The sequence below is a fragment of the Phaethon lepturus genome, unplaced genomic scaffold, assembly GCF_000687285.1.
Source record: "Phaethon lepturus isolate BGI_N335 unplaced genomic scaffold, ASM68728v1 scaffold37337, whole genome shotgun sequence".
Classification (NCBI taxonomy): Eukaryota; Metazoa; Chordata; class Aves; order Phaethontiformes; family Phaethontidae; genus Phaethon; species Phaethon lepturus.
This window is the reverse complement of record NW_010551777.1, coordinates 10,761-25,940: the sequence shown is the minus strand read 5'-3', so window position 1 is coordinate 25,940 and position 15,180 is coordinate 10,761. Positions and strand designations below refer to the sequence as shown.

General features: G+C 40.2%; 1 protein-coding gene across 1 annotated transcript in view; it reads left to right on the top strand.

Annotated features, from left to right (window-relative positions):
• WDR82 (WD repeat domain 82) overlaps positions 1-14,783 on the top strand; it is a gene marked incomplete at its 5' end in the record, with an annotated part of 15,164 nt that extends 381 nt beyond the window's left edge. The window contains 8 exons of the mRNA XM_010291028.1: positions 4,979-5,076; positions 8,312-8,378; positions 8,570-8,669; positions 10,700-10,816; positions 11,624-11,779; positions 11,903-11,972; positions 13,806-13,948; positions 14,443-14,783. Coding sequence (XP_010289330.1) covers positions 4,979-5,076; positions 8,312-8,378; positions 8,570-8,669; positions 10,700-10,816; positions 11,624-11,779; positions 11,903-11,972; positions 13,806-13,948; positions 14,443-14,472 — 781 coding nt within the window. The remainder of the gene's footprint in view (positions 1-4,978; positions 5,077-8,311; positions 8,379-8,569; positions 8,670-10,699; positions 10,817-11,623; positions 11,780-11,902; positions 11,973-13,805; positions 13,949-14,442) is intronic.
• Between the last annotated feature and the right edge of the window lie 397 nt (positions 14,784-15,180).

Here is a 15,180-nt window from a genome sequence, read left to right as displayed (position 1 = left end):
GGTAAGCTTTAGGTTTTCTTTTGTTATTTTTCGGTGTAGGCCTTGTCAGTGGAACTGGAACGATGTCTTGCCGGGGGGGATTATAAACGGTTAAAGTGGGGCGCAGAGATGGGAGCAGCATGTTTTTATCTGCACTACGGGTGTCTCCGTTTGTTATTTCTGATAGGCTGGAGTCAGCGATGGTAACTTCCCAGGTGTGAGAGAGTTCATTGCTGTGAGAACTAAATAGTTGTTAAGCTTAAGGGCTTGAGTCTCATCACATTTCCAGGGCTCGGGATTGTTACAGATACACAAACTGACTTCTCAGGCTTTTCTTGGTTTAAGTCTTACTAATTAGAATAGAAGCAATTGCTGTGAGCAGTGTACAGATCTGCTGTTTTAAACAACCTAATGTGAGTGTAATTTCCTGGATAAATGCTTTAAGCCAAAAGGTGAAGATGGTGTGGTATGTGTTTACTATGACTTCTAAAAACTTGATGGTGTTCTCCTTAAAACTTCGTTCCTAAGTGATATCTGTGAACGTTGCCGATAAAGGTAGTCCTCTGTGCTTTAAATCCTTTTCTCTAGTTGCGTTTTTATCTGTAAAGCACAGTTAAAATACATTTGTGATTTACATGTGCCTTCAAACGTTGTCTTAATTTATGTTTAATCAACCAATGTGTTTATTGATTTCTGCTGCTAGAGGTTAGTGAATTAAGCTCTGTGTGTTTCTCACTGAACAGAGTTGTCCAGTTTATCTTCTTTCATTGATCACATGATGCTTGTCCTGTGCTATGGATAAAACCTTAGAAATTTACACAACGCTTCAGATAGGGTCCTCTTGTTGGGAGGATAAAAAAGTGCAAAGGACCAGTAACACTTGCAGTTTATGTCTTGGAACGTACACAAAAGGCATTTGTATTCTATGAGAGTTGGAACAAATTGAGCCAAATGATGTCACTATGCCATTAAAAACTTTCTCAATTGCTACAAGCATGCATTTGGCTGCTTTAAATTCTTTTAAATGTTAAGTTTTAATTTTCATGTGCTTGGTGTAGAGATGTAATTCTGAGGGTTTGTTTGGTTTTGTTTGGGGTTTTTTTTTTTGTAACGTCAAGACTAGAAAGCATCATATACATATAGAAAGTGAAAAAAACCCGAGCATGTGTATTGTAGGAGAGAGAATAAAAAGGGCAGGGTAATGCAGGAGTGAAAAAGAAAGGGTTTGGGAGCACCAGGAGGTAGATGTGTCAGTGTTGCGTATATTTTCTAGTAAACCAGATATTCCTCATCTTCCTTTTTCAAGCTGACCAAGCTATCATACTTTCTGAGTTTGAAAGATTGCATCCTGCATATTTTCTTAATTTTGTAGACCACTTATTCTATGTTATTTTACACTTCTGCTTAGTTTGCAAAAGTTCTGTTGCTGTTGCTGTTCCCCATCTGATACAGTGAACTCTCATTTGAAATTAATTAATTTTTATTCGAGTGACTTTATACATATGGTGTCTGCCATCGGTTGCATTATAGATCCTAATTATATACAATATTAGAAGGGCTGAGTGATGTTAAAGTAGATGGTATTGATTGTTCTTCCCCTTTCAGACTTGGAAGTAATAGTTTGATGGATTGGGAGGCATTTGGTCCTTTCATCCCCATCTCCATCTAGTCCTGATGTATGCTTTACAGTCAAAGGGTTTGCTTGAATTAAGTTAAATGTAAAAGATTGATGATCATCTATGGTAGTACTATAAGGCAATGAGAGCAGTTTCGTCAAGGTAACCCCCGTTTCAGGATGCATTTCTCTAATGGTTATAAAATGAATTTGAAAGTTTATCATTTACTATCAATTGGTTTAAAAGTGTAAGTGTGAATTTTTTTTTTTTTAGATGTACTTAGGAATGCAGGACACACTTTCTCTCTCCTGGAAAATTTTAGTTGTGAATTACCTTGTCACAGGAGATTCATGTGGAGATGAAAAATCAAATCTGTGAATGATTGTTGTTGTGACGTGGTGGAATTGGGCAGTTTCAGGCCTGTAGTTTTTGTGGTTTTTTTCTTAAACCACCATTTCATGGGCCTGGAACTCTCACCTTCTTGTGTATGTCATTGCTAATGAATATAATGGTCCTGCTTGCTGGGTTTCAGTATAAGATACCCTACTTCATCACATGGCCTGAATGTTAAAACTTTTCCACATGTGAAAGTGAAAAAATTTGGTAGGGTTTTTTTTCCCCTTGTTATGAGGTGTTCTAGTCGTAGAATTAAAAATACAACTGTGTTTGGTTATGCACCCTTACCTAGTTCGCTTTGTTTTGCCATACAAAAATGAGCCATATATCTGTGAGAGTTGCTACTGGTATGATCAAGCCCCATCTCTGAACTTCAGTTTCTGAAAGTGTCAAGACAGTTTAAAGAGTGAGCCAAGAGCTGACAGGACAAGATTATCTCCTTGAAGTACATAAGATTCTCTTATGTCTATTCTGACCATAGGCAACAAACTTGAAAAATTTGTCTGGCTTTTTCATGAGCATCAAAAATTTTGGACCCGAGATTCCACTTCTATTTCAAAATGTGTAAACAACTAAATTGTGATTTTTTTTTTTTTTTAATCCATTCTGCATCACCAAATACCTCCACAATAGTTTAGCTCAAAAGCATAACCAAGAGGCTTACCTGTGTCTTAGGAAGGAACTCTGGAAGCTTTCAGAACAGTATTGTGTGTTGTGATGCACAGCTGTCCTTGAGGGCAGGGCCTCATGGCTGCATATTTGCAACCCTGGTATGATATAATGGTGGTCTAGCAAAGATTTAGTTTGTATTTTAGTATATATCAATTGTGTATTATTTATACAAATAGAGGTGCTGGATCTGGACTCCAGCTTAGCCATGGTGTTCACTAGACGTATCAGTGAGCTTGGTTTTGGGTGATGGTTTTACCTGCAGTAGTAGTGATTCAAAGCAAGGCACAGATACTGTTAAAAACCTTGCCTGTATTTTGTTTCATCTTTATAGCAGATTTGACTGTTACCTCATAAACCACTTTACTTTGGCAATATTACTTGATTTATAAGTGGGCTGGATAGACTAACCTTAAACTCGGAATTATGTTTAGTGATTGTGATTTGTTTAAAAAAATATGTAAAACTTAGTTTTCTTTTTTTTTTTAAATAGTCAATTGGGAACAGGCGGTCAGTCTTGTGTGAAGTGACATGCTTCTGCTTGTATCAACTTACATGAAAACTTCACCTTTCTTAAAACACAGAAGTACTTTCCTTCTTTTTGGTAAATGTACTTTTGTCCATCTGTCGATCTTTATTGTCTCTGTATATATTATTTTGTGTATATTCTTTCATTCTGAGTAGAACTTCTAAGCTTTAAACTTTTCATAGATAAGGAAGAGCCAGACTAGGCATGAGAGCCTTCGTATGTTTTGTGTTTTTTGTTTTTTAGTGTGTTTTTTTCTCTTCCCAATTTGATCAGCAGCATAGCTGAGGTAACTACAGAGGGCAGTATGGGGAAGTATACTGAACATAATGTTACAGAATTTTGTTGTCTAAATTTACATTTGATATTTTAAAGCACATATTTGTATGTGCTGTTTTCAATTTGTGGCATGTTTGTGTCTGAAAAACTGATCTAAGTCTACTGGAGGAACTGAGGAAGAATCTGTGAGATTTGGTCTAAGTGGTACAGGTGGTATATGGGTTTTAATTACATTTGCAGTATTGACTTTCAGTTAATGGAAGCTTGTCCCCACCAAGTTTCTTTGAAGTCAAAGCCCTATAGCTTCTGCTGTTTGAGAATTAATCTTTAAGAATTAATGTCTATTTTTGTTCTGATATGAAAAGTCTCCAACTCATGCTCTTGTTTGGGTGTATCAATTTGAGGCTAATGTAAACAAGGAAAAAGTTGGAGGAATTTAGAAATACCTTGTCTGAGAGTGTAGTCTGATAAACTTTTCTTTTGGCAGCAGTATTTGTTTAAACCACTCCTGCTGTTTGTTTTCATTCCCATGCTGTTGTCCTTGATTTGTGTTGGTAAAGTATTTTGTGGGCCTGTGTGATAACCAGAGTTATGAATTTCTGGATTAAAAATAACTCCCGGAAGAGACGGTATTATTTCTGATGTTGATCGGTTCCCCTGTTGGTTGATTGCCCAGCTTTGAAAACACTGTGCTACCTCAGCTGAGAAAGAAAGGGGAAGGAGAGTGGAGGACACCTTGCACTGCTTGAACAGGCGCTGCTGCTGTGAGCTACGCTTATTAACCAACTACTTCTACATTTACTTTGCAGTTTAAATTTCTACCACAGTACATCGCTTACTTACTGGATCCCTAAAAATCCAGTTCTGTATGTTGTCTTCACTCTCACTAGAATATCTTTAATTCTGTTGCAAAATGTTACGTTTGAGTTTTGTGCTTTAATTAAGATCGGATATAATTCTCCAATAGTTTGAGAGTCCCTGTGTTACCATAAGCCAGTCTAGTTTTTTAGACTACCGGTATATATACGTAGTTGTGTTAATACAGAGAAGCCCTATTCTGAATGAGACACCCTGTTCTAGCTTTTGAAGTATCATAGAACAAAAAGACAAATTATTCTCCATCTAAAATAAGCAGCAGGTGAATTAGAGATTTGGATGGGCAAGCGAAGGATGAGGCAGTGCTGCTTGACCGTAAGGGCTTGTTATGCTACCTGCTTGTATTCTTTTTACAGTAGACATGTGGAAAAAAATTTTGGAGGAGACAAATATGTGCGTTTTGCAGGTGTTCTAGGGAGCTCCTCAAGCCTCATCCCTCCTCAAGGGATGGTCTTGGAGAAAGCACCACGGTGCTTGTTTGAAAATCAAATACAAATGCTTTTCTTTCTTTGGATAAAAATATCTACTTGAAACAATCTTGTAATATCTCTATGAGAACAGGCCTTGTTAATGTGGCGAGTTTCAGTTTGAGCTTTTTGTTGCAGTGAGTGCGATTATTTCTTCTTCCTTCTGACAGACCAAAGAGAACGCTGTACAGTAAGAAGTATGGGGTGGACCTCATCAGATACACACATGCTGCCAACACTGTTGTGTACAGCTCCAACAAAATAGATGGTAAGTGGTCCACTGGAGTTGAGCATATTTATCTCCTTAAACTTAAAACTACATGCCTGGATAAATAGGTCTGAAGAGCTGGGGAAAAATATTGCAAATTTTCAGTGATAAATGCGCTATCAGAGGCAGAGGAATTAATGTTCAACTCCAATGCACAACTTGGTGATACTCCCTTGAGTGTGCTGACTTGCGTTTTGTTCGTTGCTGCAATAACTAAGGGATTACAAACATTGTTTGTGCGATAAAAGTTTGGTTCTTGATGTTGCTGTTCACTTTGCTGTATGATACCAGTGCTGACAGCCTCTGTGCCTTCATTTCTTAGCGTGAAATGAGGCAGAGGGAGTGTGTGGCCAGAAGGTGGGCTAAATGCTATAGCTCTGTCTGATATGCACACAGGTCCACTGCAAAGGAGGAGAGTGTTTTTTCCATTCTCCATATGCAGCAGGGAGGGCAGGAAGTTCAGGTAACTCAGCAGATCACCAGCCAAGCCTGGAGGAGGTCACAGAGCTGAGACTAGCTTTGCTTCTCTTAATCTGTTTTTTTCCGTGCAATAGGCAAAAAAACCCCCACTTTCATGCCATTTCTCTACAGCCAGTGTCTGTGATAGCTATGCTCTGTAAATCGGTGACATTGAGGGGCTTCTAGAGCTTCATGACAGGTGCTCTATTAATGTACTTGAGTTTAATTTCAAATTTAAGAACTGACACAGATAGGTACATTAATTCTTCTATCAGACAATACTTCCCAAGGTTGGAAGTAGCTAGTGTTAATGTAAAATTTTGTCTCAATTTTGTTTGTTGTAGTCAGTGTCTGAGAGTTTTTCAGTGAATAGGTTTCTTAGCATAGCACTTTATAAATGGGATTTAACATTGTATTTGTAAACTCATAGTAATTTCTGGAATAGTGCTTTTGTTTTGGTTTTTCCTTTGCAGAGATGGAGCTTGACAGAGATACTGGTGCCTTGTGGTGTGTGCTAGGTTACTTGAGGAATTTAAGAGTATAAATTTAGAGCAGAGTTAGGAAGTCAGGTTAAACTAGAACAAGCTGGGCCTGAAACTACAGGAACAAGGAAGTTTCCAACGGAATGGGATTTAATGCTGTAAAAGGATTAAAAGTGTGACATGAAGCACTTGCCTTTTTAGTCTGTTTCACAGCCTACTTTTTTTTAGTTGTTATTACTTTGTTATGTCACACTTCTGACTTGGCTGTTATTTAATTCGCAATTAATTAACAATTTTAGTGAACCGTTTTTAATGCTGTTTGAGTTGTGAGTTTTTGTTTATAAGCACTTGTGAGTCTTTGAGGAATGAAAATTTAAGAGTCTTCATCCTGCAGGGTAGCATTATGATAAATACTTAATTAGAAGAAAAGAAGAAGATAGAATGTGAAAGCATTTGTTGCTGTTATGAACTGTAAACCAGGAGTGTGTTCTGTAGGGGTTCAGGTACTCTGTAGTCCCTAATGCATGCAGCCTTGGGCAAGGTGCATTGTATTTAACCTGTTACTGCAGTTATTGGGAGGGTATAGGGGGGCTGGTGCTTGCTCCCAAGCATTTTGTGTGTTGGAAATTGCTACTGATTCTCTTCTGAAGATTTCTTCAAGACCTTTGAACCTAGTTCCTCTTGCCTGATCCCAGGCTGAGGTAGTAGTTTGTACAGTTTGAGGGTCTATGATACCACCCGGTACAGGAGATAACTGTACAGGCCACTGCCTTGCCTGAGACAGAGCGCTGCCAGCAAAAAGGATCACAGTTCCCCAGTGCTTCCTCTTGAGCAAAGGAAGATGAAATTCTGCATGGATACTTCAGGAATCAGGTAACGACAGTTCTTGCAGCAAAAACTAGAGATGTATCTTAACAGCACTCTTGAAGCATGTCAGTTCTAAGCTGTGATGGGATGTGACACGGCTGTTAGGGATTTATATTTTTGGATAGTCACCTGAGGTCACTTAGAGCCTTTCAAAACGGTGTGTCACCAGCATCATGTTTCCAGGTTCATTCTTTTCTTTAGGTTTTCTTGTCAAATACTGGAGGGTGGTTCTAGAACTCTGATCTCAGCTTGATGTGAAGTCTCAGGCAAAAATGGAAATAATGAGTGTAGCCCTTATGAGTGTTAAAATTATCCGTGCATATTGCATCCTGTTGGCTCTTCCGAGTCAAAAGTAAAAACATTCTTTTTCCTCAGTTTATCTTTGAAGCCTCAGCAGGACTTGTTACAGCAATACAGAGTCTCTTGGGACTGTATGGTGCAGGTGCATAATGCCAGTCTCTTCCATCCAGCAATAGCTGGACTAGTGTGAGAAGGGATTTTGCTGATGCTGCTTTCAGATATTGGAGGTTTAACTTGTGCTCTTCACATTTCATCACACAGATGGATCTGCACATAAAGATTAAAAAGTGTCTTCTGTGCTTTAATAATTGCTTCCTCTTAAAAGGATTTCTTTTAATCTTGGGAGAAAGTCTCAACAGCATCTTTCAAAATTCTGGGCTACTCTTGGTATGTTCGTCTATACTCAGAATAAAATTACCGCTTGAGAAATGTTGTGGTGCTGCTCTGATTTACTCAATATATTTTTAAGATTGCTTTAAGTGGACTAAGCTTTAGATTACTCCGGTTCTCTTAAAGCTTGGCTGTGCTAAGTGCAGAGAATATGTGAAGCTTATTTATTATGTGAAGTTCATTGCCAGATTAGCAAATTTTTTTTTTTAACTTTTTTATGGTCTTGTCCTGGCTTTGAAGTTCCTGTTTTTATCTTCCCTTTGGCTAAGTGCTAGAATTAGCACACTTCCTATGCATACTGTTCAGTTGGAGATTTATTTGCTGGATGTGTACGTAGGTAAGACAGCAAGATTCATGCTATATAGCAAAAAACAACTGGCAGTATCAACTTTGTAAATGTGATACTCTCAGTTTTGTGAGAATGATGGAATAAAAACTACTGGTACTTAAATTTTAGCAACTTTGAAATTAACTTGCATAAATCACGTGACAGTTTGCCTTTAAGATGTAATATGACTTCAGACTGTGGGAAGTATCTTTCCTGGTGCTTGATTTCCAGTTCTGCCTTGGAAACGAAGCTGCTCTATGTCTGTTTCTAACTTGATTGTATTTCAAAGTCTGAGTTGAAATCAAACGACCAGACTTAACTCACTGTGGCAAGATTGCTGTGTGTGACTGCTTTTAGATAACGTTGGGTTTATGGTATAATGAAGCCTATGGTTTGTTTGTGGTTTCAGATACAATCCGATACCTCTCCCTGCATGACAACAAATACATTCGGTATTTCCCGGGGCATACAAAAAGGTAAGATGTGGTTTGGGGACAGTACAGGAGAAACTGAAATAATGATTGTAATGGGCTTGAGTTATGTCATGCTCAATTCACTCTGGTATTCGCTTTGTAGAACTGTTCATGGCAATTATGAGTTTGTACACAACTGCTGGGGTAGGACACGCTTCTTTTGTGTGTGTCTGATGCATGTCTCTGTGTTGCAGAGTGGTTGCTCTTTCAATGTCTCCAGTGGATGATACTTTTATTTCTGGATCCCTGGATAAAACTATTCGACTTTGGGATCTTCGCTCTCCAAATTGCCAGGTAGGATATCAAATTCATGTGCATGGTGTGTTGCATTTTCAGTTAGAAGGATGAAAAATGGATGTGTGCTTGCTATAAAACAAAAATACTGCCAGAAATGTATGCTGCTGATTTAGTGTTGACACCTTCCTGGGATGCTGAAGGAGCCTTGATTGCAAATCTCTGTGAAATATGTATGTTGCGTTGTGTAACACCACTCACTTTCACCTATGTCTCTGCTGGAGAGGTGCTGGGAAGAACAAGAAGTAACACCCACAGCTGATGAAATGAGAAGAGCTGGGTGTCATCAGGCTGCTACCCCATGCAGAGAGTGTTCTGTCTTAGCCAGCGTCTCTCCTGGGTTGGGAATGGCAGCAGAAGGAGCATTGGGAGATGCGTTTTATCTCAGTGTTTATAGCGTGTTTGTGTTTAAAACTGATGTCTTGATGCAATTAAATTCAGTGAAGAAATTAATGATCTAAAGTAACACAGCAGCCATATGGTTTACCCCTTCCTTGTATCACCTTTGTTGTTCTTCAGACCTGCTTGTGAGCAGGTTTAACTTTCTAGCAAGGCAAAACCCCATTTGTTTTTATTTATTTTCCTGGAATAGTTTAGTGTACTTTTTTCAGTGGAAGCAGGCTTGTGTGGGCTGAGAAAAATACCAGAGCTGGCAGGAGGGGCAGGAATGAAAGACTAGGAGTAGAATCTCCGCCTTTTATTGGTGATGAGCTTTTGTCCCTGTATCTGGACACATAGTGTTGTGCTCTCATTGGGACCATTTTGCTCATGAGAGGGGACTATTTACTTATCCCAGATGATGTAACTGTAAGTGTAAAAGGAAGAAAAGGTTACAGTTCTTAGAAAATGGTTTTATCTGTCTTAAAACCAAGCTTTTTCAGACAAGCAATTTAAATTCTGCCTTTCTCTGGGAGTATGCCTTTAAAGCCAGTGTGGAAGTTTCCTTTGGGATGAATCTCAAAGTTGCTACAAATGAGATGGGGTTGTAAATGCAGTAGCAGTTCTGTGATTTATGCTAATGCCTGAAGTGATAAAGAATGGTAAAACTAGGACTTGTTAACTGGAAGCTGCATCCAGCAAAGACTGGGAAACAGGTTGAAGTGTTACATGTAATTTTCATTTTGCCCATGAGATGGCAGCCGTAATGTCTAGAAATATTATCGGGAAACCAGGGAGGTTTTGCGAGGGCCCTGAGTGTTGGCCCGCTTACTGCCGAGCCTTTGGAGATCACAGGCAAAACTGACCTTCCTTGGAAAGAAGCGAGAAGTAGTAAAGTCTAGAGCAGAACGGTATTTCAGAAATGCAGAAACTTCTTAAATGTGTTGTTGATTTAATTAAGGATGTGTTCTTATTTATGTGCATACAGTTACATAGACACATCTGACTAACATGTACAGATCTGACAGTCAAGATACAGAAGATTCTATGTCTTCTTGGCTTTTACCAAATTTTACCAAAGTTTCTCAAGTTTCTTCTACTGTGTGAGTTAAGGAAAAGTTAACATTAAAAATAAGCATTGATAGTGACCTGTCAGTTTTAATGTAAGGTTTGTTGGCTTCCAGAAGGTATGAGTTTTCTTCAAACAGGCATGGAAAGCTCAGCAGTGGTGTTCACTGGAGCTGTTTCTACTTGCTTCCAAAATACTTACCCCCCTGCAATCATAACTGGTAGAGTGTTGCTATCAATCCCAGTGGCAGTGTTTTGTGGCGCTGTCTAGTATGGTTATTAATACAGCCACATCATCCTCCCTTTTCTGGGTACTTTTGAGTGGATGACAGCTCAAATGAGGTCTTGATTTGGTCTGATGTAAACTTTGTCACTGCAGCAAACTGGAGGCTCCATATGATGGCCTGAAGTAGTCAGAGTTGCTTTTGAGAAGCTGAGTTCCTTTGTAAAACCTCAGTGTTTACAATTGAAATTCAGTTGCTCCACGCATAGGTTGCTGTCCTGCTCACAGTGGGCTCAAAGAGTGGTGGTAGAAATGTGAGCATCAGTTTTGCAACATAATTTGGACTATTTCTATTTTCTAGGGTTTAATGCATCTCCAGGGGAAGCCTGTGTGTTCTTTTGACCCAGAAGGCTTGATTTTTGCTGCTGGGGTAAATTCTGAAATGGTGAAGCTTTATGATCTCCGTTCTTTTGACAAGGTGAGCTACCCTAACTTCACTTAGACTTTTTAGCTTGCAAGAAGTAGTCTAAACTCAGTGCTCAGAGAATAGATTTGTTTACTCCAAATTAACTATTTGGGGTGCCTACTTTGTACTTAGAGAGTTTTTGGTAAGTACACATCTCACAGAGAGGGGTACAGGCTGTCACCAGATCCTGAAATCCACTCTTGAACCAATGTTAAAGTTTACTTCTGCAAACTCTTTAACCTGTTCCAAACTCCTGTTTAGGCTTTTTGTTGTTGTTGGGTTTTGGTGTTTTGGTTTTGGTTTTGGTTTTTTTTTCCTTGCTGCTTATTCTGGAAGAACAGTGGCAAAGATGGAGCCAGAATTTTCAGAAAGGATGGAAATTTCAAAGGAATCTAGTTGGGTGGGCATCTGAACTGGCTACGCGCTGAGCGTAGTTAGTTCCATGGTTTTCAAAAGGTCAGCTGACAATAACACTGGTTCAAGCTCTTTCTCTAACTTCAATTATCAGACTTGTTTGAAAACTTCATGCTACCTTAAATTAATTTCTGCTGTTGAATGTGGTAGAGTATGGGACTATCGGGTATTGAAACACCCTACTGTGGCGCTCTCTTGCTATGGCAACTATGGATTCATACTTCTTTGAGTGTTACACATGTGGTGACATGTTTTTGCCATGACACTTTCCTTTGGTATCTTAGGACTAAACGTTTTATTTTGAAAAACCTTAAAGTTTTTCCTGAGCTAAGTTTAAAAGCAGACTCTTGTTAACAACAATGCATACAGAGTCTGCATCGTATTCTCCATTTTTTTTATTCGAAGGGGCCATTTGCTACGTTTAAGATGCAGTATGACCGAACGTGTGAGTGGACAGGCCTGAAATTCAGTAATGATGGCAAACTCATCCTCATATCGACTAATGGAGGGTTCATTCGACTGATTGATGCCTTTAAAGGAGCTGTCCTGCATACGTTTGGGGTGAGCACGTTGCCTGTGTTACCTGCTTGAAACTTGGTGTTCGTTTTGGGAGCAGGTGCCCTTTGATTATGAGATTACTGAGGACACACTCTCTACTACATATTCTCCTGTTTTGTGCCATAGGGTTATAATAACAGTAAGGCTGTCACGTTGGAGGCATCGTTCACACCAGACTCTCAGTTCATCATGATAGGTAAGAATTCTTCTTGACAGAATTTCAGTGCTCTGAAATTAGGTGTGTTATGTAGGACTAAAGTTGTGTCTGTTTTGGGAAGCAGAATGTATTTAAATAATACAATGCAGCTGTAAGCTCTCTTTGCATTGACAGTTTTCTGTTTCATTGGTTTACTCAGCGTTTTCTAGACTGAGATGTAAATGAACCTGCAAGAAGACTTTTAGTTTTTCCTTTGTATATGAACACTATTCCAAAAAAAAAAGAAACTGGCAAACCATTGCAATGTGTGTAGATCTGTCACATAACTTACGTCAGTGGTCCTTACCCTGTGGCTAGGATGCGCTCATGTGCTGCCTCTGAAAGTATGTTGTGCCCTGTCCTCCATTACCCGATGAGCAAGGCACCTGTCTGTGCTTGGGTGATTGGTCTCGTAGCCTGGTGCGTTTGTACACCTCCCAGGGACATTCCTGCACTGGTGATGTCCTGGGGCAGCCGCATTTTGTTCACACGGCTCTTGTAAATCCCCATGCCTGTGGAACAAGCTCTGCTTAACCCCTGATGGAAGCAGTAGGCATCAGCCTGATGGCTTCCAGCATGATTCCTGTGGCCTAGGCACTCTTCCTCACCCCCTGCAGGAGAGACCCTTGAGTGAAGTGGGTGGCAAAAAGCAGTTGCAGCTCCTGTAAAGCCTGGTGCTGCAGGTTGGGCGCCCCAAGGTAAGCGCTTCGGTCACTCTGCTGCCCAGCAGGACCTGTGAACATGTCAGATGCATTTGTGTGGTGCTGCCCTCTCCTAGCACTTTCTTTTTGTTCTTATTTATATGGCCGGTACATCAAATATGTTTTACTTTGTGGTAATTGGTATCCTGATCCTCATTTTTCCTGGATGACTGATGGTCTTGGCAAAAATTTTTTTTTTTTTTTTTTTTTTTTCCTGTTCTGACTGAAAACTTCCGGACTGCAGAGAAGGGGTTGTGTGTTCTTTGTTTAGCCTGTCTCTGGAGAGCACTTTACTGCACGTATTTACCTTCCTGTTGTGCCCTTCTGACTGAAAACTGTAGTGGAAGAAGTTCCAAAACACTTCTTTCTGTTCAGTTTTTACCTATGGTTAATTTGTAACTTGTGCTTCTTAATTTTTCCTCCCTGAAAGGCTATACATACAAATACAGAAGCAGAATAAAATTCCTTGCATTTTTATTAGGAATCCTATCTAAAATGAGAGTAAAGCAGAATTGAATTACAGAAGTGTTAAGTGCCCAACCTCAGAGTTTGCAAAACGCCATTTTGAAGTGAAAAACTTGTCCTGTTGTAGCAGTGTAGAGAGCTGACACCTCCAGTGAAGTTTCTGATATTTGGCATAGTGCATTGAAATCTGGTTACCTTCAGTGGTAAAGCCTTTGATTTGATTCTGTGCCTACCAAGTGAAATACTAATCTCCTTCTGTGTCTGAACCGACAGCTTGTGTGAACAGTGACTCTTAGGCCCAGCTTTTGGCCTCTCGCACATCCGTGCAAGTTGGCAAGGGTCCTTTCTCCTTAGTTGGATGGTGTCAGCTCTCCTTTTCTACTGGGTGACTGTAGTTGTTAACCTCTTTGCCAGACTACGGTTGCACTGTGTTGCATAGTTGAGTCTCTACAGTGTAAAGATATAAACCTGCTGTTCAGATACAGGTGTGTAAAGTCTGGTCATGTTTTGTAAATGCCCCAGTGATACTTTGAGAATTTTAAAGGTTAAGCTATGAAGACGAGGCATGCTTGTTCCTATAGTTCTCTGACAGAAAAGGTTATATACTTCATTTTCTCAGCTGGCCTCTGCAATGTATCTTGCGATCTTGTTCTATTCCTGCCTGCAGGTTCGGAGGATGGGAAGATTCATGTTTGGAACGGGGAAAGCGGGATGAAGGTGGCTGTGCTGGATGGAAAGCACACAGGTCCTATAACCTGTCTGCAGTTCAATCCAAAATTCATGACTTTTGCTAGTGCATGTTCCAATATGGTAAGGAAAGTGTTTTAAGTTCCTCCTAGCTTAGTGAGGTGCTGACCTTTTTAGAAGTGAATCTGAGAAGGCTCAGTGCCACTGATGGGTATTTCGTTGGGCCTTGGCGAGAGCCAGGTCCCTGTCTGTCGCACCTTGATTGCGCCTTACCCGGCAGGTAGATATGTGGGGCAGCACACCTGGCAAGCCAACATTTGAACACACGAGGTGAAAGCAGAGCAGCGAGTGAATGTGCATGCAGAAGTATGAGTTCTTACTGTACATGGCTGATACTTTCAGTTTGTGTAAGGCTGGCTTGCTCTGGAGAACGTGCAATGCAAACCAAACCAGTGTGAGCAAGGATTCTAACCTTAAACTGCTGGGAGGGTGTTGCTGCCTCTTTGGTAGTCTGCCTGTGTGCTTACAGAAGATTGCAGCGACCAGCTCCTACCATGTGCTGTAGAGAGATTTGTGTTCTGCTCTGTAAAAGATCTTCTTACTTTCCTCTTTTGTAGGCCTTCTGGTTGCCAACTATTGATGACTAACTCCTATGCTGCAGCTGCTGTCAGATGATTTCCATACGGCCAACAGCAGCACATCATTGCAAGCAGAGTTTTGGAATTGCCTAGGTCTCCTAGACTGTGTTCCTGTGTATGTTTTCATATGTCTTACCTTTATTTGCCACGTTCCTTTGCGAAGACTCTTCCACTCGGCCTCCTAGCATGTTCAGAAGCAGCGTGCTACATGTTCTTACCTTGCAGTCCATGCCTAGCAGGCTTCAGCCAGAGTTGGAACTGACACAGTATTATTTTTAAGAGCAATGAAGTTTTATTTACAAAATGTTTCTGGCATTTTTTAAGCTGTAATTGTGTGTTTTCCTTTGTAAGTGCACAAGGCTGTTGATATTCCAAGGTGAAACGTGCAGTTCCTTCTCATAAGTGCATGTTTTTCACGTCTGGGACCTCTGGTTTCACTGCAGTCCACAGATGCAAAGTTACTTCTGTGCCAAATGTGAATGCTGACAGTTTTCAACTTCAGCAGCAGATGCTGGATTCTGTTGCAGTGGAACACGTGCCGAAACAGTGGGTGACTCTAAATATACATTCTACATCCCGTTATCCCTTTTTTGGCAATTTAGTGCGCAACAAACTAATACAGGTTTTGTCTGCTGCCAGAGCTTGGCTGAAGCCTCCCTGCTGTTTGCTGTGCCAGCATCCTGGAGGGCGCAGACAGCACTGATGAGGTCTGGTCAG